Source organism: Ornithodoros turicata, chromosome 3, assembly GCF_037126465.1.
Source record: "Ornithodoros turicata isolate Travis chromosome 3, ASM3712646v1, whole genome shotgun sequence".
Lineage (NCBI taxonomy): Eukaryota > Metazoa > Arthropoda > Arachnida > Ixodida > Argasidae > Ornithodoros > Ornithodoros turicata.
Window position 1 is genome coordinate 77,392,578 of NC_088203.1, and position 23,230 is coordinate 77,415,807.

A 23,230-nucleotide genomic window follows, 5' to 3' on the forward strand; every position below is an offset into this window, starting at 1 on the left:
CAGGTGGTCCAAATTATGCATTTGAAATAATTATTCGGTTGAAGTGCTGCACATAACTAGTTACTCTATTGTCTTGCAATTTCAATGAACATCATATTGCCAATCAGTACCAGCACAATTGTGACTTACAAGCAAGCACCAAAGGTCATACACATTGGTAGTCACTCACAACTTTACTTATTATACTTATCATTATTTGAAGCATCTGTATGATATGCCCGACGTGACATAACTTTGTCCCTGTATACAACTGTGTTATCGCATTTGTAACCAGTGTGGATCTTACATGATGGCTGCACATGCCTGGTATCTGCCACTCTTGTAGGTGAAAGCAGGCGGCACCACAGTAGGAGAACCAGCAGGAAGCCGTCCGGGTCAACAGCAGCTTCATCTGAAGCCTCTCTCTCACCAACAAAGATGCTTTGTGCAAAAGCACAGGTGCTTCCTGCTCAGGAACTACGACCGTTCCAAACGCTGCATGAGCCGAATGCCACGAGACAAGTGAGCTTCATCTTATTGTGTGCCTAATGTTTGTTGCCTTAAATGGGTGGGACTCCTACACAGATTTAATACGAAGGTTATGGTGTATCTCACTGTTCATGTTTTGGGAGAAAACCTTTTTCTAAGGCGTATTCATTTCTGTCTCATTTCAACTGACACCATAATGGTCAGTGTGTTGCATAACTTGTTGCTGCAACAGATCTCGCTGCACAACAAAAACGTCATCTACCTGGAGTGTCCTTTTGTCTCGTTCAAAATACAGGGGAGAATGCGGGAGACGACACCGGTCAAGATGTGGGTGATGTCCTTCACCAGACGAATCGCAGCAGTTGGGAGCTCTGGTTTCCCCTCTCCACATTTCGGTTTCGAAAAACTAGCGTTAAAGCTGCTTTCGATATCGAAGAGGTAGTCTCTGGGAATTCGCGCTTTTTTTTTCTTTTTCTTTTTTTTCACGTCTTTTCTGCTCCAACATGTGAGCCTTTTCAACCAGCTTCACATATCGCGAGAGAAGGGTACCTCTGTGTTGCGTATGGTAGACTGCATTAGTGGGATGAACTGCATTGAGATTTCGTCAGCGTGTTCCATGCAGCCTCCTTTGTGTACATCTTCATTTCTGTGTTTACATTGTGGGTTTGTCAGGGAATTTGCCAAAAGCGGCTCGAGTCTGGGGGAAAATCACAGGGAAGTGCCGTGACGATGCACCGCGAATCGCGAACACCCATCAGTGGTTGAGCGGCCACGCTGCAGCAACGTTGCCGCGAGTAGCAGTTTGCCAATACGACGAGCTCAGAGGAAGAAAAGTGGGGCAGCTTCACTAATACTCAATAAATGATCTGTTTTGTGATGGATCTGTATGAAAACGTAGCAGCAGGCACAGAGTTTCCTTTTGTTTTGGTCAGGGAATTTGTTTGAAAATAGTCAACAAATTTGAAGGCTGCAATTTGGTAGCCCCCCTGTGTAGCGTACAAAAGTTTTGAATGGGGATGCATAAGAGCAAAGGCTGCTGGAATTATCGAGGCTGTCTCTTCAGTGCCTCACCCCTTTCTTATCGTAGAGGATTTCGAAGTTTGTCTTTAACTGTACCTCGAGGATCTGAAATCGAGTTCTAGGTAAACTGTGGCAACTAACTTTTATTGCAGGCAATCAACTAGCAGTGAATCATCAGCGCACCGTAAATCGTCCCTGCAATCTCATCAACCCATGCAACCCAGTCAGAGCCAGCCTGCAGGTGACGATGCCGCAACGTGTCAGGAAGAGGCCTTTCGTACTCAACTCACGGCTCTGAGCACTGCACGCTCAGTTCGAACGAGGCGGCTGGCACGAGCCCAAGAAAATGTGGCGTTAGCGCGTACTGCTCGCTTGGCACAGGTCTTCAGGGAAGTGTACAGTGCAGTCTTAACATGCAAAGATGATGCGGGAAAGGCACTGGCAACACCACTTGTCAGTCTTCCATCACGAAGAAAGTGTCCAGACTACTTTGAGAAGGTCAGTGTCTGGAACTCTTTAAGAAATACTTTCCTTTCCTTGCATGTGGCAAGTGACAGACATTTGAATCGTTGTCGTTTTTTTTTTTCACCTCAATTTGCAATGAAATCTCTATTTGGTTTCAATTTTTGTCGCACTTTGTCACTGTTCCAGGTGACCAGCCCAATCGACCTCAACACAATCGAGAAGAACATCCTCACCGGCGAGTACAGGGACCTAGAAACATTTGTTGCTGATTTCAACCTTCTGTTTGACAATGCTGACCTCTACCATGGGAGTAGCAACGCTGAGCTTTCTTCAGCGCTCTCCAAATTAAGAAGGTGTTACGAAGAAGCAAAGTATTTGGTTGTGCCAGTGCTAGAAGACATCCTGGGAGAGCCTGTGCCGGCACACTTCACTTCTTATTCTTCTGCCAATGGCAAGTCAATTATTACCAGACACCTAATATATTTTCTAGCTATACGTAACAGTATGGCAAATGACATGGTTTTTCTGCTGCATCAAATCTCAAGTTCTGCGACATGGAATCGGAAGTTCTGCAATTCTCTGCAGCAAGTGCTTGCACGTCTAAGCTGACAGAGATGTACGAAGACAAAATCTTTATTAACTGAGGACACACATCCATAGTAAGGGAAGCGTGTGCACATGCACACACATACAAGCATATGCGCACACAAGACAGAAAGAACTCAAACCAGCAAATAAGTTTAATGCACTGTTTCAATGTGAAAGAAAGTTGATGTCGCAAGCTGTACAGGTTGCAAGCCTCTATTCGATAAAATGGAATGCAATTAATTACGTCAATGATACAAAACGAAGAGTCATTCAGAAAGCAATGAAGATAGCAACGTCCCCACATTGTATCCGCATTCCGCCTGTAGACCTCCCCCTTTCCATTATCAACTTTCTTTCACATTGAAACAATGCATTCAACTTTTTTGCTGGTTTGAGTTCCACGTAAGTGTGCATGTCTCGTCTTATTTTGCTCCACATACTCAGCGATTTGTGTCCTCGGTTGTCATACCAGCTAGTAGCTTGCTTATTGTTCCTTACTTCAGTATCTCTACTAACCTGTATGACATGAGTAACGTGCCTACATATCCAAAGTACTGTTGCGGATAAGCACCATATGGTACTTTGTGCTGTTTATGTACAGTAATGGCAAAACAACGATGCCCCGTCTTCATACAATGCTTCAATGCCTTACTCATGAACTCACTGCTTTGCACCTTTGCTTCCCAAGTGGGAATGCTTAGCAGTCGCACACGATGGGATATCACCGATAGGACCAACCAGTGTTGCCAATGTGAGATGCATGGTACACATTTTCATTGAACTGTTTATTTATTTATTTGCTTATTGTAATTACCCTCAGGGCTTACAGCATTGAAGAGGAGAGTGGTTATACAAGTGAGAATAGGCTACAGAGGGATGGTGTTCATTAGATAATAATATATATATTCATTCAGTAATATATACATTCATTCAGTTCATTATACAGGGTGTTTCACCTAAGGTGATGAAAAAATCTAACTGGCTACGTACTCGCCGGAGGATTGTCGGACTTTCGGCAATTACCTTCTGGACACTTTTGCCACCATCGAGGAAGGCTTTGGCCAATTTTTAATTGTGGGAAATTCCGTTTTCGTTTCTGAATGCACAGCATCGTAGAGCCCGGTTATGAACTCATACGGCTCATGACATATGCAAGCTTATTTACTCATTTATTTCTTTAGACTAAAAAAACTCCACAGCACCACACTTGCGGTCAGTACACTGTCAGTCGCAATACCAAAAAAAAAGACAGCAGTCCCTTTTGTTTGTTCGGCCCCTTGTGAGTCAGTGGGCACAGGGTCTGGGGGGGGGGGGGGGGTACATGAGCTCCGTGTTCTCCAAAAATGCGACAAAACCGGCGGAAACTGGGAGCGCTTGACTCAGGTAGAGAGGGGGTAAGCGATGCTGCGCATCATGCTGCTCGGCCCATTACCACGTGTCAGGAGTATTTTCTTTGGGAACTTCGTTGTATGGGTCGTGTGCTTCGGCAATCGGGCCGCAGAATTACTTCGTTATTTTGGTAGTTTCGTTGTAAAGGATTTCGTGATAAAGGTTCTAATTATACATTACGCCCTATGGAGCGCTGACCGGACCGTAAAAAACTTTCGTTAAAACGGTCTTTTCATTAAAAAGGCATTCGTTGTAAAGGACTTTGACTGTATATATATGTATATATATAAAAGGAAAAAAATAGCCAGAGCTCTTTGGCTGCACATATAGCATATGTTCGTAACTCAAACGTCGCCACGCCAGTACTGGCGTGGCGACGTTTGAGTTACGAACATATATATATATATATATACAGGGTGTCCCACCGAAAAAGGGCCAGGAGCTAAAAAAAAAAAAACGGAGTGCTTTACACAAATGCAACCAACTGTACGTGCTTGGCAGTTGTGTGGTCTATCAAAAAAAAATTTTTTTCATCGCCCCTTGTCAATTAATTAGCGGTAATTAATTTCCCAACTTTTCAATCATCGGTTTTAGCTCTCAGATGTCAATGAGGAGGTTGTAGTAGAGGTGAACTTACATGGCAGCGAAATGGTTCCCAAGAAAAAGTGGTCATAAAACAAACATGTCAGACTATGGGGGGTCATACTAACGAGAGTTAACTCTATCTTCAAGAGTAAACTGTTGAGCTGCGGGTTTTCCGAAATATAAAATGAGAAGCATTGCGTACCACCACTTTTAGAGTATGCTTATTTATCTGCTTTTACATTTTTCTTTAAATTGATTTCCAATTCATCCGTATATGGTGAGGTAAGTTTCGTGGTGTGACCAAAAAGAAACTGGGGGAAACTGCTGTCCTATAGTGCACAACTTTTGACAGCGCATTTTATAATGCAAATTTGATTCAGAACTAGAATGTGATGTCTGCAGGGCCCGATTTATAAATGAAGCAGAGATATTCTGTGTGGTCCTCTTGAAGGACAGAGTTCTACCGGTTTTTCTGCTTCTGCTCACATTTAGCTGATGATCAACTAGTGGGTTTGCTTTCCTTTATAGACAAGCCAAATGCAGAGGATGAAGAAGTAATTCGCTGCATCTGCAACATCTTCAAGGACGAAGGGCTCATGATTCAATGTGAAAAATGCTTTGTAAGTTTTGTTTCTGCTTCTGCCCATGTGAAGACTGCAAATCGTTTTTTCCTAAACAAATGTTGATACTTTTAGGTATGGCAACATTGTGACTGCATGGGTGTGGATGGAAACATCGAGAACTACCTGTGTGAACTGTGCAAGCCACGCGAAGTAAACAGGGTAAGCCATGTGTGTTTGTCATCCTCTTTTCATTGTTGCTCTTATGTGTTAGAAGTGCTGCCTCATACTTGAATGAAGCTTAGTATCTCGACACACTTTTGTGCTGTGAATGTGAGATTTATGTGTGGGACTCCGCTACAGGAAATACCATTTGGGCCCCCTGCACAGGGGACAGGGTACCAGTCCTTCCTGACACTGCTTAAAAATGGCTTGCAAGTAAAGCAAGGTAAGATTACAAATAAGACCTGTATCAAATGCATGTTTGGACACCATAGGACCCCGATACTTATTGTGGGAGGGCTCATTATTTCATTCCCCACATCACGACCAGCCATGGGGTAGAGTATCGCCCCTGGCGATGAAACTTCCCATTCATCTTCTCAAACTGAAGCTCTTGTTGTTGACGTAATAAGCTTGTGAGTCATGGTGCACAACTGTCACCGTGCAGTAACCACAAAACAAGACCTGCATGCCATAGTGAGATAACAGGAAGTTTTACCCTTTGGCAGTCATGCACAAGATGGGGTGACGTCCCATTTCTTTTATATTATCGTTTCCTTGATTGTTCTCAGCCAGCATTATACAGTTTTTTTTTTAGTCTTTCAGAGATGTTTTTAAAAATCTGTGGGAGCAGCACTGGTGCCATTTTTGCATGCGGGTTATGCAGCTATGCGGACATCCTGTGTGAAAGCATGTGTAACTACTGTACGACTATTTAGTTAAAATTTAATAAAATCCTTAATTAGATGTTATGGGGAAATACGAGAGAGTAGAATTTGAGGTAATCGTTACTTGAATCCACCCTCTTTTTTTAAAATCCGGAAACGAGCATGTACTTTCATATATAAATTGCCAAAGTTTTATATGCAAATGAGCCGGAACCAGAACTATGCTCTCCTTGAGAGCAGAAACGACACGAGTTTGGCCTCATCTGGGTTGCAAAGCAGTCTGTCTGGCCACCGACACAAACGTCCGTTGCCCTTTTTGAGCTCTAGAAGTGTGCGGCTTAAGTTTCACAAACGGCATGTACAGTTGACAAGCCATGCGGCATAAAATGCAGTAGTATGTCACTGCAGTAGAAAGTAGCAGGGTAAAAAAAGCAACCTTGGCAAATTTCTGTGTTCAGTTCGTAAAAACTGACATAATAAAACTTAAGTTAGATTACATTCACATCAGGAGGTGGTGAAAACCTAGTAAGAACCAGTGCTGTTGACCGTGTGATTCTAGGTGGCATAGTGTTTTTATTATATAATTTAATACTAAAACGTTTTCTGGGACACCCTGTACAGTGATTCTACTGTAGCATTGCAGAGATTGTGTTGGAATTACTCACCGTGTTTGCAACATCGTCTGTGATGTTTTCTTGTGCTTCGTTCTGACCAACAGGAGATTGTGTATACCTGAGAAAAGACAAAGATGCCAGTCCACTGCGACCCCTGTCGCGAGACCTGCAGGATGCGGGTGAGGAAGATGTGGCCGAAGCAGAAGCTGGGGGAAAATCTCTCCTACTTCGTAGCCTTCGTGGTGAGTCTGCCACGTCATCTACTGACAGTACAAGTGGGACATCGAATGACAAGGACAGTGCACTGCAAGACCACCTTGACATCTTCCGGGTGGAGCGACTGTGGAAAAACGAGAGGTACGTCATGCCCAGAGTTCTTCTGCTCATGGCCATACCTGCCAACTCTCCCGATTCATCCGGGAGACTCCCGGATTCGGAACGGTTTGTACGATTGTACGGCCGAGAAGCAAATGTCCCGGAAAATGCAGTTTCCCTCTCTATATCTCAAACGCCTGCTTTTTCTTTGGGCACACAGATGAAAACGTCAATCCAATACCAGCCCAATTGCCATCGGCATCGCTGCCGCTTCCCGGAGCCTCTGTGTTACAGAGTTCAGGGGTTCTAGTTCTAGCACTTCTAGTTTCCGGGCATTTTCTCAGTGTTTTCGGGCGACAAAGGTGCCCTTGCACTAACTGCTTCGACCTTGCATATCTCGCAAAGAGAACAGAGACATAGTTTTGTGTCCTCAGGTTCTTTTGAGAAAGTGTCATAGCCTTGTCACAGCTTTACACCCAGGTAGTTTCTTGGAGAGGGCAAAGTCTGTTGCTGCAAAACTTGTGCCCAATGAGCCTGCTGGGGTGAAGTGTGCTCCTGTTACATATGCAAATAAAAGCCACCCAACATCGGCTTTCTCTCTCTCTCCCCCCCCCCCCCCCCCACCGCTTTTGAAATCTCCCTAATTTGGATGTTCCCAAGTTGTCAGGTATGCATGGCCCAATGAAGGGGCTAAGAGTAGTAAGTTGGTATTAAATTCAGTATTCAAGAACAGAACCTGTAGCTCATATTAGAGTCATATCTTTGCTAATACTCTTATTTGAGTAGCAAGCAAAGGTTTCCATGTCTTTTCACTAATTATGTGTAGGGAGTGTCTTTCTTTTTTATCTATAGGCGCTAAGGGCGCTATTTTTAAATCTATAATTCGGGGAGAAATCGGGCGATTATTGTGCCTTCGGGTGTTATCGAGCGTCTCTCCTCTTGTCTATTAAGTCATTTCCTAATCTATCTTTTTTTGTTTTTCTGCGGGATCATGACCTTCCAGTGGTAATCCCTGAAGGCATAGACAGTGTTGACGCACATGGGTGTATTCAGGTGACCCCCCCCCCCCCCCCCCCCTCAATTCCAGACTTGAGCATAGGGTTCAATGGACCAACCCCAGCATGCACATGGCATTTGTCCACAGCGGACCGCCCCCCCCCCCCCCCCCCACCTCGGGAAAATCCTAGATCTGCCCCTGGGTGTATTGCTGGGATAAGTGACCCATTCTTACATGTGTTACACGTGGCGACCTTTGTTCATCTTCAGTGGAAACGTCACTTCAGGATTTCATAGTGACTGGAATTCGGGGAGAAATCAGGTTTAACCCCAATTAGTCGGAGGTCAGTTCGGGGGGGAATAGCCAGGCAGAACCCGAATTAACCCAAAAAAGTCACTCCCTAATGTACTGGCAAGTAGGACCTGCACATAGCTGAAATGGTTGTCAGTGCCATTCAGTCTTAAGCGATCTCAATGGAAAGACATGAACTGAGCTTGGAAAGAAACTTGGCTTAAGTAATTTTTTTGTGCTTGCGCTAATGATTGAAAAATAAAATATCCTCAAATACACAAGAAAGCAAAACAAAGGAGACAAAAAAATGTAGATGTGCAAAATTGGTGTTACCCCAGAGGCATTTGGTCCACCCTTACGTATCAATTACCAATTAATTACCAATTCTTCCGTGTGTATTTTCAGAGGTGAAAAATATCTGTTTGGTCACCACTACCTTCGGCCACATGAAACATTTCATGAACCAACGCGGAAATTCTTTCACAATGAGGTAAGTGCCACTTACACCGTCTGTTGAACCTTTATCCTCCTGCTATATTTAGATTGCTTAATTTTTTTTTTCTTTGTTGTCTGAAGGTTTTTAGAGTTCCACTGTATGAAATTGTGTCCCTCGACTGCGTGGTGGGCACATGCAGTGTCCTCGACTTGGCTACCTACTGCAAGGGACGTCCAAGAGGCATGCAGGAGAAGGATGTCTATGTCTGCGAGTATAGGGTGGACAAAAGTGCCCGTTTATTCTACCGCATCACGAAGCCCAAGTGAGTCGCCGTGTTCTGTCTCTGCACTTTGAACTATGAACAGTGTTCTGTCTTTGACAAGTTGAATGAAAAAAGTGAGCTGCTGAAGAAGATGCATAATGTAAAACCCCCGAGACTAGGGAACACGAAGGGACAGACACAACACGAAGTCTCAGACACAGCTGAAAATTTTACTTCACATACAAGAAATATGTACACAACCGAGGGAAGAGAAACAACCAGTTGAGGACAAAATAGGGGGTCAGTTCGGGAGAACGAGCAGTCTGCTCAAGGCCGGACCAAGGATTATGGATGGGTTGCTGACATAGTTCCCATAAGAGGTTATGCACAGGGTCTCTCTCAAAAGCCTTCTGTGATGGTCCACTTCAGAAGCCTTTACAATTGTTTCGTCCCATAGAGGGAAGCAATCTGAACATTCCTCCAGATGCGTAGCAATTTTGGAGTTCGAAGCTTTATTTTGTACTTTTAATGAACGGTCTCTCAAACGATCATTTAAGCAATGTTTTGTCCGGCCAATGTAACAGAAACCACTTCGAGACTTTGTGTTGTGTCTGTCCTTTCGTGTTCCCTAGTCTCGGGGTTTTACATTATGCAACACGCTTCCAGTCACATCAAATTTTTATTGTATCAGATTGGAAGTGCACCTCTTTATATCATTGCTAGACATTTCATGTTTGTATGCCTTATCACTGAACTCTCTCACCCTTGCTTCTCCACATTAGGTACCCGGTGTGCACAAAAAGCTACGCTTTTGATGCCTTTGATGTGAAGTTGACTCCGAAAAGAACCTACTCGGTAAGAACTATTATATTTCTACTTGCGAGGTGTCTGTAGCACAATATATTTGCAAGCGGTACTTCTGTCGGGGAGGCCTTTTCTTGCCATGGAGGCAGAAGAACACATCTTGGCACTTTTGTGCAGTTTGAAGCTGCCAAGGTGTCTGAGCAAATTCTAATCAGTCATTCAACTCATTCCATAGCCTCACAGTGTCCCAGTTGTCTATCAGAAGCGAGGTCGTTCCAGGGGTCATGGCGCGCAGAACGACATCACTGATGTTGATGTAAGTCACTTGCAGTGCGGCATGTTATTACATTGCGGTATCTAGAATTGTAAGAGGAGTGCGTTTTTGTCTCTCTGCAACTCAGAAGGCAGCCAAAAAGGACCACCTGGACAAAGTGGTGCGTCGCCTCACAACAGCGGCATCTGTGACGGCACACCCCGAAGATGAGGACCCGTCGTCGTACCTTCCTGCTGCAACACTTTGAAGGAAGAGTTTCACAGTGCATCAGGATCACCATTTCACCAGTGTGCAGAGACTCTACTCATACATATAAATATATACATATATATAAATATATATATACATACAAGGGCTTGGACCCAAGGAGCGACTGATGATTGTTTTTCACAATCTCGAAAGCAGCACTTGTGTCATCACCTGGGGAATTCTTCCTGCTATTTGGTTTCAGGTCTGGTCATAATTTCTAAAGCTCTGTAACTCTCCTGAGCACAGGCTTTTTATTGAGAGGGGGGATTTAATGGCTAACTTCCTGCCAATGTAGAGTTGTATAATCTCAATGTCATGACTGCCAGTATGTTCCAGTTGCACAGCTGCGGTGATGTTATCGATTTTAGTTGTTTTAATGGTTCCATGCTTTTCATGTGAAGATACCACACGAGTCCATTCATAACTTCATTTTTTTTTTTAATAATGGTGTTGCACATTTTGCAAATTTTCATACACAGCATGAAAACGCACCTACCGCACATTGCAGTGAACACCTGCTGCATGCTCCACACTCTTGGGGACTTTAAGTGCTGCACAGAAATTAGTTGTTTTAATCCGATGTTGTATTTTTTAGCTTTGTCCACAAACATTCATTTTCAGAGGAAAAAAATTGCACTGAATTTTGGCTTTGGTTATGTCTGCACCCATGAGATGTTGATTGATGTTCCGTTTAACTCTGTGCGCAAAGCAAAACAAACAGCATGTGCATGAATTTTTACGAATTTTTATCTGTGCCATTATGGTTTGTTTCCTGTACAAGTCATTTCAGTGTGGAGGTGGTTCTTCACAGTATTCACTTGCTGCTGCTGCTGCTGTGATGGATGTGGTTATTTATTTATTAGACTTTGTGTTACAATCATTGTGTTCTGCAGTATTTCGTCTTTCACATCTGTTTTCACTGCATTTAGTGTCTTGTCATAGACAAGGCCCAGTTCTCACGTTCTTCTTAGTCAAGTGCTGTCCGAAAGGTAGTTCTGAACTGCCAGTTTTGCATGGTTTCATTCTTAGTCCTGACATGGTCTACTGTTATCGACGTTACATTTTCACCAATATCTTCACATTCATTGATTCAGCACATTCTGTTTTTATATGTTCTTTCGTGTGTTGCAGATCAGTGTACATAATACTCAGTAATTTCCTCTTCACTGAATGTTCTTAGTTTGGTAGAAGCCCTGTAAATAAGCTGTAGCTACTTTAACTGGTGTTGATCTGAGTCCATGAGTATTAAATGTTATTTTTGAACAAAATGCAGGGTGTAATTGTCTTATATACAACACAGGTTCTCAATCCTTTTCACACCAAGGAACCGCTTTTGAAGGAATTATACTTTTGAAAAGTTCTAAGGAATGCACTGAGGATTTTTTTTTTTTTTTTGCCTTTTGTAAAACCACACTTACACATAGTGCTAGAAGAATAAAGCAACATGAAAATATGCCGCTCCAGTGACACATGTGCAAACGCAGAGGTGCACAAGTCTAATGACAAGGAAGAGAGGAGGTAAAACTGCACGACTGAAACTGCACAGCATGTGCATTGAACAAGACATCATCATACCACCATCTGTCATACTGGGCTTGCCAATGCTGGCCTGGATTGCATATTTGCAGGAAGCCAAGCCACTCAAGTTCCAGCAGCATGACGGTGTAGGTGGAGCGGCTGCCTGCAGAACCCTGTAAAGTAGTCCGTGGAGCAGTCCGTGGGTGAGAACCCATGATAAAGAACAATACACCTCTTGGAAGTCAGCTTCCTCCTCTTATCCCAAGGTTGCAGGCTCAATCCTGGCCGAGAACGCCAGCAACTTGGTGTAAAGGTACAAGTTGCATAGGTACTCGGTCTTCCAGGGGTTGAATACGGTGAGCAACACGCTAAGGTTTCGGCGCACATTAAAGTACCAACAAGTGGCCAAAAACTAATCCGCAGATACTGTGGCGTCACAGTTTGTCCCACGAAGTAAAGACACAAATTATCAGTTATATTATTACTCTGTTACGATTAAAAGCCAGCTTACTTGAAGCAGTGGTATAGAATATAACTCCGCAGTATTCTTCCCACCAATTTCCCTCGTACATTGTAATCTGCATGTTCAGAAGACTGAACCTGAATTAGTCTTAGTGCAAAGGAAAAAAAAAAGAACATTTGAGTGCAAATACTGTAAAAGAATGTAGTTTTGCAGTGTTCAGACAAATTTGTTATAACAATTTGTGGGTTCAGATTGTGGGTTTGTGGGACATTTGGGGAATATTTCGCAGTACGTGCTTATTACTGCTGCACCATGGAGTTACTCTTTGTATAGCATGCATGAGGGGTTGACAGGAGAAGTTCACAAAAGCAACTGGGCAACAGCCTTCGTTTCCTTCCGCCTTGCCTTAAATAGGCCCGATTCGGAGAGTTGGAGGTTGGGGAGCCCTTATAAGGCCGCAGTTTACAAGCAGATATTTAGGTCAATGCCTGGTTGGGCCCTGTGCCGTCATTCTTCTATGTGTGTTGTGACACTGATGGTGGTAGTAGATGCAGTGTCTCTATTGCTGTGTGATTTGCTGGGTTGATGGATCTTATTTGTTGCAAAATTCTAGGCTGGTATTTTCCTGTCATCTCTACCAATATTTTGGGACTTATGGGACTTCAGTTGCGCCAAGTTTGCGAAAACTACTGCTTTTGCAGTAATGTTTATACACTACCAGTCAAATTACCATTGTCAAATTATCATCCACAACTAGACGTTCAATACATGTTTCCTTACATGCTACATTATTTTCAGCATTCTACAGTGGCTGTTCTGCAGTTTCCAAACGTGAAACAGGTAGCTGCATTCAATAATATAAAAGTTTGTTTAATACCAGTAAACATTGTGTAACAGCACAAGGTTGTCACCAACAAAGAATACTCCAACGAGGTGAAATGTTAGTTCCCCCATATTTTGCAGTGCCACCATTAAATTCTTACCATTCTCATGTACATTACATGCCTTGCAGAAATTCCTGAGCCATATTTTTACCAAGACTTACTCACACTTCTATGTAGGTACAATGTCCTCAAAAGAAGTATCAATACATTGGCATATCCAAGTCAATGCAAGCACATAGTACACACAGGTGGTGTTTTATTGTTGAGGGGTCTGCATGCCCACATGGCGGCATGTTGCTCAGGAGAATCATGTATCCTGGCCAACTTCACAGGAAACTGTGCGCCCATTTGCAAGCTCTCTCAGCTCACACCCAATCAGAGTGCATCAGGTACAAGACTTGTGTTGGGACGAGGCTGGTGACCTTTGTGATCAACGAATCTTTGGACGAATACTCCAACACTGTGCTCTTCAGCCCTATTCGCAGACGGTGGCATAATTCGAATCGGAGAAATACAACGTACAGCCACTGTGTATGGTCTGGGATCAGGTAACGAAGCAGTACTTTGCGCAAGCTTCTTTACACTTGTCTACTTGGCACTGAGTGAGAGATGGTGATATCTTCCCCAGAGCTGCCATGAAATGGTGCTGCTCAATGTAAGGAACATCAAACCCACGATCCATAAGTGCTTCTAGCCCTGCCTAGAACAAGAAAATTCAAAAACAAGATTTTATTCAGAGTGAGACACATTTCCATTGTCTTTGCTCGAAATACCCCGGACGCCTGACCCGAGGCTTTCCCATCTGTTTACTGCTAATGGATCACTATATTTTTCATTTCTTCGTTTGTTTGTTTCTCGGTACTTCATCAAAGGTACATAACAGGGTGTCTAGCGCCGTTCTTCCGTGACTTCTGTGAAGTGTAAGTGTTCTTTATACGGTCAGTGTGTAACACACCTTGAAAGAATATGTGTCAAAGAGGCTGCATGTGGATATTCCTTATGCTTCCCTTGAGTATGGACACTCACTGCCTGATGTACTGCGTGTTACACACTTTCTGTAATCTCCAGCTCATGTTGAAACGATCCCCTATCGACAGTGTTGCGCACGAAGAAGCCATACTGAAATTGACTCTGAAGGGAGGACAGCAGACAGTAGAGGCAGTGTGGTCATTTCAGGCAGACAATGTCCAGCCAATGTTGAAGGATGGTGCTGTGTAGCTAAAGTTGCCAGACATCGTGATTCAGGGAGGACAAATCCCACTTATACAGTCACAGTCGAGCTGCCCCACAAGATTGCTTGGGCGACAGCGTTTTGTCCCGCTTTTGGCTGCAACCAGCCCCGAATGGAACAAAAGACGTGCCTAAACAGCTTTCAAGTATCACGTGGCCCTCTCATGGCTCGCACCTTTCAACGATCTAGCCCATGCAACTCCCTCACGCGTTGGCTAACAAGCCATTCCCAGACTCAATACTTTGTCAAAAGCAAAGCTTTGGGAGCAGGGTCTTGGTAAAAATGATCAATCATCGCAACACTGATGATAATGATGAATGGAAGTGCAACTTCAGCGAGCTCGGGGCAAGATCTTTGAGAACCACAAAAAGCATGTCAAATAAAAAAGTGAACAATGTAATAAAAGAACAGCACTGCGTGTAGGCAATGGATTTTTTTTACATACAGCACCCCCCACCTTCCCATCAACATGGATATCCCTCCTTGGATCAGAGGAATGTTGTCGCGTTGTGTGTGGCACGCGGGACTGCACTGTCTCCCTTTGGGAACAAATCTGATATAGCTCCTTTGCACACAACACCAACGAGAGAGGACTGTTGCACCACGAGCTAGAGATTACAGACAAGTGTGTTGCAAGAAGTACATGCAATGACATCCAGTCATAGCAATCAATACTAGCATATCGCTGAATTGAGAATAACACATGGAATGAGAGCTTTTGCATCTACTCAAGTGAGGCAGGCACAAACATGAGATGACCATTAGACCATGAATCTGTCTGCATATAAAGTCTACTACAAAAATTCATTCAGGGTGTCTACCAAATTGCAGTCTTCAAATTCCCTGACTTTTGCAGGTTTTCACTGCCAATTTCAGGCGAATTCCCTGACAAAACCAAAAGGGAACTTGGTGCCTGCTCCTACATTTTGATACAGATCCCCCATAAAACAGACCATTTATTAAGTATTAGTGAGGCTACCCTACTTTTCTACCTCAGAGCTTGTCGTATTGGCAAACTGCTACTCACAGCAACGTTGCTGCGGCATCGCCGCTCAACCACAGGTCGGCACTTGCGATTTGCCGCGCATCGTCACGGCACTTGTCTGCGATTTTCCCTGACATCAGCTGCTTTTTGGCCAAATTCCCTGACAATCTCCCGACTTTTCCAGTTACATCAAAATTCCTTGATTTCCAGGTTTTCCAGGTTGGTATAGACATCCTGAGTATCTATCAGTCTTCTACTCTTCGTGTTCAAACAATGAACGCATTATCGTGTGTCAATGGGCACAAACGCCGTTCCGGTAGGTGTCCTCTGGAAAGGCCTTTAGAGTGCCCATGTGTCAGGGGTATAAAAGGCCCTAGATTAACACAGCAGCACAGTAAAATGAAAACAGCCGTACTGGCATCCTTCACACACACACTCTGCACATGTCACTTACCATTTGACACAAGTTGGCAAGGTCTGCTGCTGTAAACCCTTCGGTAGCACCTGCTATGCAAGAAACGTTGATGTCTTGTATTGCCATCCTGGATAATACGGCCCTCAATATGTCAACGCGACCCTGTAATGTCATCATAAAATAAGTTTGCTGGAAACAGTCTTGGGAAGCAACTTAATTGCAAGTAAGCACTTACTGAGAAGTTATCCAGTAACTGTAATTAATAATGCCTTCTCAGAGAGCAACTTTCATGGAGACAGTTTCTAAACGAAGGTGCGACAAGTTTCTGAAATGATAGAGATAAACACACAATTCTAAAGCCAGCTCTGCAGCTAGTTGTGCCAAGTTAGTTACTTTAGAGTTCCGTTTGTCTGCCTAATTTCATTAACTAGTCGCATCTTCGTTCCCTGCCTGTCGCCAACAGGTATTCATCATGAAACTCAGGAAAATCAACATATGTACTCTAAACTCATGCGAATTCAGGTGGGAAAACTTCAAGTATGCTAAATCAGGGCAGAAATCAGGCTCCATTACTGTACTGGTTTGGTACAAACGGTGATGTAATTGCATTTGCTGCCAAACAAGCTAGTGTGCATCCCTACAGACGTTTCAGCGAGGGCAATTTACCGGGTAAACATTGGGTTTCACCCTATAAAGAGGCAGCCTTCAATTCGGGGCGCAAATTCGGGGAAGAAACGGGTTAAACCTTAAAACTTCGGGCTCTAGACATACAATGCAAAAGACACTGCTCACATGCTCATACCCGATACATTTGGGGGTAAAGTGACGACACAATCCTTATCAGAACTGTAATCAGTGGTGAATGTGGAAAGCCAATTTCCCTGCCACTTTGTTGCAATAAGATATAGCTGGGGAGTAATAATGAGAAACAATTACATTGAAATCTGGCAGAGGAACGTAGATGACGAGGTCGAGACGGCCTGGTCTGATGAGGGCATCATCAACAGCTTCAGGGTGACACGTCGTCGCCAGGACCATTACGTTTGCATGCTGCAGTACACAGACAAAGAAGGTAAGAAGGAGCATGACGACTACCTCCATTCTCAGCATTAATACGTACGGTACAGTAATCAATGTAAACTGCATTGCACTTCTGCTTCCTATTGCCCGATGTAGCACTTCATGAAGTAAGGCACAAGATTGCCCTTTATAGCACTGCATAACACATGGCAGCAAAGCATTGCTCATAAAGGAAGCTTGGGCCAATATGATTTGCTGTAAGACGCTGCAAGTGTGTACCAGACATCCTACACCCCCATAAGCGCAAGAAAAATACACTACCTCTCCTTTGTCTTCATGATGTGCTTGTGTTAATCCGCCACCTATGTCGAGAATATTTTGTCATCTCCAAGTTTAGCCTAAATCGTAACTTACTTATGCCATCAATTTCACACAACAAAGTGGACAAGACCCTGTCTTTTGAGGCAGAGTTGTCGCCCGAGCGTTTGCCACACAGGGTGTCGAGGTCATCCAGAAATATTATGCTCGGTTGTCGTAGCCTTGCCTGATTGAACACCTGCAAACACAAAGGAGGCCCAAAGTAAATACACCGGAAGAAATGAACTACTATTTTCATCACGTCAGTGTGTGGCTCTGCAGGGACTACAGAGAACTGAGTACAGTAGTGCCACAAAAATCAAGTGGGTTCATCAATGCCTTATTGTTTTTCCGAATGCAGAAATAAGCCTGCTACACAAGCTTGTTTGGTGTACCATTGCTAGTGCAAATTACAGAACAGAAGTAATGCCAGTAAAAGTTTATAGAACCAAAGAAAGAAAGGAACTAAAGCCAACCAACAATGCAATTTTTTCACAGTGTTTATACAAGGTGTCAGCACTTACTATGGACAGACTTTTATGAAGTAGAAAAATGCTTTTTTAATATTAGTATTACAATAAATTGTTGTATATCGTAGTTCGAGCGGGCTGCCTTATGACCGCACTAGCAGCACGCTGTGGCGTTGTAATCTTTTATTACAACTAAGAAGATTCATAATTCTGAAAGATAGAAGTTAGGTGCGTGGCAACAGCTGCTCCTTTTGGTTCACTGATGCGAGTTTCAAAGAAACAACTGAGCCACTACAATGCGCGAAAATGTGCACATTTTTTTCTCCCTCGGAGGTGGCCATCTTCACCTGGAATATATCGTCATGTAGTATAACTGGGAAAAAAAAAGCTTTTCCCTGTTTTATAAAGTGCTGTCCATAGATAATGCGGATAGCGTGTCTATACTTAGGATCCTGTGTTTTCGTATTTTATGTTTTTTGAAAATGGGGATTAAAAATCTGGTTTTATTTCAGGAGCCGTAAAACAGGGTAAAATCTGGTGATATTGGGTAGAAAAGTAGATTTTTGGGTAGAAAATAAAAAATTGTGTGCTTCTCTCATTTTAGATTGACAGAAGATGTGGAACAGCTGTGTTGAGTGTCCAATGCTTAGTGTTCTCCAGTGCCCGTACTGGTGGCCAAATTGGCACTTTTCCCAAGTTCATTTTCGGGTTTTACCCTCTACCCTAAGCGATGATGATGCAAATTGGGGTGTAAAAACGGCTTTTACTCTAAAACACAGGGCCCTATGTATACTTGCTGCTCGGAGTATCAGTTCTTCTATTAGTGATGTCATGGGCGCAAGTGACATTTCACAAAAGTACAGTTAAAGCAATGGTGAACACATTTTCATCAGATGTCATCCCTTCACAGCACGATCAAATGCTATTCGCCTGCTAGGCCATTATGAATATGCTAACAGTTGTCCATGTACATGCTCAACTTACACTAGCTATAACTTTTTCAGAATCTCCGACGTAAGGGGAATAGATATTGGCAGCAGAGATGGAGAAAAGTGTTGAACCCGGACACGATTGTGCAGTGCATAGTGCAAGCGATGTCTTGCCACATCCTGGGGGTCCCACAAGGAGCACTCCTCTGGGTCGAGTCAGGGCAAGTCTGGAGTAATGTTCAGGATGGAGCAGAGGTCCCTCTACTGCCTAAAAATATGAACCTGCATCAAACAGGAGCATTCTGAAACGCATTCATTCATTCTGAAGAACTTACAATGTGAAAGCCTTGGGTATACTCTATTTTGGCTCTCTTCATTCTTACATATGTGATTGTCCCAATTATTTTTGCTCCTGTTTCCACAAACTACATTTTATTGCTACATTCCCCTATATGAGCTGTACATTTTATTTGTCACTTTGCGTCTACAAGGCGAGAAAACAATCTACTTCACTTCTCAAAAATAATTTTTGCTAATACCTATGGAGCTACATTTCTATTTTTTGGTGTGTGCCCTTTGCAGCTCTTTAAAACTTTTGAAACTTTCGAAACTCTCTGTTGGCTTTTGAAGTTCCTGACAGCAGGGGTTTGGCAGGATTTTCATGTCAGTGGGTATTAGAATTCTGAAAATGGGAGTGGGGGGTACCTGTGTCTTCTTGCTTTTTTGCCTTTTTAGCAGATTTTGTTTCCTTCCTCTTCTTTTCTTTTTTTTTACAGGGGGAGAGGAGTAAAGTGATATTTTCTTCTGGACCAGCCAAACAGGCACTCTGATAGATAAGACAGCATAAATGCAGGCCAGCTGGCGTAAGAGATCCATGGAGAAATATAAGCCTGAGCTTGGGCAACTCTCAAGAAGGATGACACGTACGACATGTCGTCCTTCTCGAAAGTGTTGCCCAAGCTTAAGCTTATATTTCTACAGGCACTCCCATATCCTTTGATGCAATGAAATGTTTGAATGAATGATTGGAAAAAAAAAAAAAAAAAAGAGAGAGAAAAAGAAGAAAAAAAAAAAAAAAGAGACTCGCTATTAATACCAATGTCTCACATGTAACAATACAGCTTGTGGATGATACATGTGATGCTTCTTTTAATTACCATCTGCAGTTTCTTCCTAATTACGTCAACGCCACCCAAGGTGTTCCAGGAGGGGCTCGAACTCAGTTCAACAGCAAACTCGAGCCTCTGGCTCAGTTGGGATCTGACGCTGGCAATAGACTTCTTGATGTCATCTTTACTTGGCACCATGTGTGAATGTTCAGCTGCAGACATCAGGGTCTCCCGCAACATAGCCATCATGTCACCCAAGACAAATCCTGAGGTGTCAGTAATTAGGTGTGTGGTTTCAGTGCCAAGCTCTCCTTCAATGTCTCGAAGAATAGCTTCCCTCTCAGAGAGCGACAGGGCTCCTAGTGCTATCTGAATAATAAAGACAAAACAGATTCAACACATGTGAGATTGTACGAAACTGTTCACCAATACTTCATTCATAACAGCTTTTTCCCTTCTTCGTTATTTCTGCAATTTTGTTAAGGAATCATCCTTGCACCTGGCTAGGCTACTGAGAATAACACAATGAAACAAGAATCTTGTAGCATAAAGTAAAAGTGATAGATGAGTTCTGAACAAATCTACCAAGTTGTAAATTCCCTTTTGAAACACCCTGTATAACTGACTGCATAACAGCTGCATAGCCAAACCAAAATAGTTCATTTTGTCGTTGTTCCAGCACACATAGTACAGCTCCCGTCAAAGTTAATAATAACGCTGGAAAAAATTCAGTCACACTTCCGAGCGTGATAACAGCCACCCTGGGGGAATATTAAGTGAACAAAATCCTTGCATTAAACTATTAAACTAAACATTAAACTAACAGAATAAGTTTGTTCAATTAAGATTTCGGCATGGCCCGAAGGGTTGGCACAATCGTGCTCGGGAACGAGACCACATTTTTCCCAGTGTTATTATTAACTTTGACGGGAGCTGTACATAGGTGTTTTAAGGGGGTAAACTCGCTCTCCATGCATTAACTAGTTGATTCTCATTTCCAGCCTCGGATACTCCATCTCTCTTTCGACACTACTTGGCACATGCAGCGGTGGTGTAACCGCGGCGCTCCTCCACTACCTGCGCGATACCGGTCTCCTCAGCAGCCTGTGACATCACGGGTGGGACGGCAGAAGACTTCTGACCTCACATCGTCTTACTCTAACTACGCCAGGAACTAGACAACCCACTAAGGAATTATTTAACGAGGAATAGCAAGCTGTCCTTTCTGGCTGACTTTTGACTTGAGAGGCATAATATATTACCCACATTATAAATTGTTGGAAGTTACAGAGTGTGATATTGCGGCACGGAGAGACACCATGTGTGACGTCAGTGACAACACTGTGCCGACGTGGGAGTGTTCCCCTTTCACCTGATGTAGCAGCAGAGAAACATGGACCGGAGAGTTAACACAGAACCCAACAGCACAGCTGCATCAATAGATGACTTCAGAAAATCCCAGAGAGCTTAGCACCGCTTTGAACTATGGGAACTTGCTGGTAAAAAAGGAGGAGAATGTCTCCAAGCTGTTTCTGTTCCTTCTCTCTGCCGATTGTCCACCAGGAGTGAAGGTCAGCAAAAACGAAACGTGAAGAACTGTTCATTCCAGTAATCTCCCAGGATGCAGAGCGTATGCAAGGAGCACTGGGATTTTCCGAAAACTGTCTGTTCTGCAAGATCAGCCATTCCCAGCTGCAACATCAGCCAACATGAACTGACACAAATTACCCCATTTTGTTCCCGTTGCTCAACTGTGTATGCTGGCTCTCGCGGCAAAATATACATAACTTTAGTAATACTTCGATTTCAAGTGAAAAGGCTCGCAGGAGAATTGTTTCGAGTATGGACACGCCTGCAACTTTCCCTTTAAGGGAACAAGAAGTCTAATTCCTAACTTGACTGTTATGACCAATAAATCGACCTAAATGGGGCAGACACAGGGATATTCCCAGGATTACCATCTGCCAGGGTGTCCCGTGGGGTGGGCGATACAATATCTGTTGCTTTTGTGGCATTTTTAGCCTTTTTTAATGGTATTTTTCGCTAGGGGACATTAGAGGGGCGCAGAGGGTGGGGGTGCTGAGAAAATCCCTGGACAGCGGTACGGCTGCTTCGTACCTCTTTGTCAAATCTCCCTGGTCTTCGCATGGCCGCATCAATTGCATTTGGATTACTCGTTGTTGCGACGACAAACACTCTTCTCCTATCACTGATGCCATCCATGAGAGTTAGAAGCTGCGTCACAAGACGGCTCCCGGACCTCGAAGTTCCAGATCCGCGCTTGGCGCACAAGACGTCAACATCATCTATAAGCAGAATGCATGGGACAACTTCACTGATGGCAGACGCTTCTTGAAAGACTTTTCTCAGCTGCGCTTCGCTTTCTCCTGGTAAGGAACGGCACATTTCTGGACCACGAATTGTCATCAAGTGAGCTCCACTTTCACGAGCTACGTTGGAGACAACTGTCGTCTTCCCAGTTCCTGGGTGTCCCGTGAGGAGGACACCCCGGTGAAGTCGCAGTCCGATAGCCCGTAATGTTTCCGGGTACAGGTAAGGAAATGTACAGAGGTCCTTCAGTATTCTTGTTGGCAGGCACAATGCGTCCGCACAGACTTGCCTAGACAGTGAGCAATTCTTGAACTGTGTTTTGTCATCGAATGCAGATTTGTAGGTGACATCTTTTAACGTGAACTTGCAAGCTCCTGTAATCTTAAAAACGTTGGATGATGACGAGGTTGAATCGGATGATATTTTGTGAACGACGACAGTGTCCACGCGACACAACCGCGCTAATTGCCGATTAGCAGTCCTGCAGTCGATAAGGCACTCGTTGCAGACGTGATAATTGCGAATAATCCTAGAAATCCAATGCTTAAGTCGTTCTGGCGATTTTTGCCAACGCACAAGGTCATGAACAGACTCTAAAACGATAGTAACGCAGGCACTGCCTGCCGGGCTACTCTTCTCCAGTGGCTTAATGTATGATTTTATGTTTGTGGCGTTGTTTGGTATCGATACCGTCTTGTCGATATAGGCAATAGCAGACGTATATCGATGAGGGAATGCAATGCACAGAAAAGTTGCCTGTTCGGCACAAACTTCGACGAGTGATCCAGGGTAACAGCTTAGCTCAAGAAGGAAAGTCTCCGGCAAAAAGCAGTTTTGAGACCCTATGTTTAGTTCGTCTACACTAACACACTTGAGCTCCATTTGTCACACCGTCAATATTTCATCACTCTTCAGCATGCTTCACGACAAACCAAACAAACACACGTGCCTGCTGCAGGCTGCACATGGTTGACAGCACAGCACTGGGCACTGCTCTTGCTGCAGGGGTGAAATTCCTGAGGGCGCTACAAGCGGCTGGTTGTTTTGGTTTTGATTAGCATGGCGAGCATGTTCTCTCCTCGTACTGTGTTCGCTTTAAAAAGTATTTCATACAAATGTGTCACAAGAGGTTATGCCAAGAAGACCTCAGCAGCTGTGGCCTCAGGTAATGCCTCAGCCTTAGTGTGTTGCTGGTTTGAGTGCGCGTATCATTCCCAAGCCATACAGTGTATGATTATTGTATTTTAATGATTACATGCTTACCTGCACGTAGCCATTTTTCCAGTGTTTCGTTTCAATTCACACTTTTGG

The 23,230-nt window shown here is 43.7% G+C and overlaps 2 protein-coding genes across 4 annotated transcripts in view; one reads left to right on the forward strand and one right to left on the reverse strand.

The window, feature by feature from the left end:
* The window catches only part of LOC135388664 (histone-lysine N-methyltransferase ASH1L-like), a 37,531-nt gene extending 26,054 nt beyond the window's left edge, over positions 1-11,477 (forward strand). For 2 of the 3 annotated variants that reach the window (XM_064618365.1, XM_064618367.1), the window contains 12 exons: positions 326-501; positions 1,641-1,986; positions 2,140-2,404; positions 5,044-5,135; positions 5,211-5,297; positions 5,439-5,523; positions 6,684-6,936; positions 8,588-8,672; positions 8,759-8,940; positions 9,663-9,735; positions 9,920-10,000; positions 10,086-11,477. In XM_064618365.1, the coding sequence (XP_064474435.1) occupies positions 326-501; positions 1,641-1,986; positions 2,140-2,404; positions 5,044-5,135; positions 5,211-5,297; positions 5,439-5,523; positions 6,684-6,936; positions 8,588-8,672; positions 8,759-8,940; positions 9,663-9,735; positions 9,920-10,000; positions 10,086-10,205 (1,845 nt within the window). In that variant the 3' untranslated portion in view covers positions 10,206-11,477. The remainder of the gene's footprint in view (positions 1-325; positions 502-1,640; positions 1,987-2,139; positions 2,405-5,043; positions 5,136-5,210; positions 5,298-5,438; positions 5,524-6,683; positions 6,937-8,587; positions 8,673-8,758; positions 8,941-9,662; positions 9,736-9,919; positions 10,001-10,085) is intronic. The other variant, XM_064618366.1, reaches the window with a different exon arrangement.
* Positions 11,478-13,037: 1,560 nt separating this feature from the next.
* LOC135388668 (ATPase family gene 2 protein homolog B-like) lies at positions 13,038-22,902 on the reverse strand. The gene is made up of 8 exons (XM_064618370.1): positions 21,707-22,902; positions 19,637-19,957; positions 18,535-18,747; positions 17,138-17,279; positions 17,045-17,085; positions 16,640-16,753; positions 15,743-15,865; positions 13,038-13,772 (listed from the first exon to the last, which is right to left on the reverse strand). Exons 1-8 carry the CDS (start codon positions 22,799-22,801, stop codon positions 13,617-13,619), a joined length of 2,205 nt encoding a protein of 734 aa, XP_064474440.1. The 5' UTR covers positions 22,802-22,902; the 3' UTR covers positions 13,038-13,616.
* Positions 22,903-23,230: the final 328 nt, after the last annotated feature.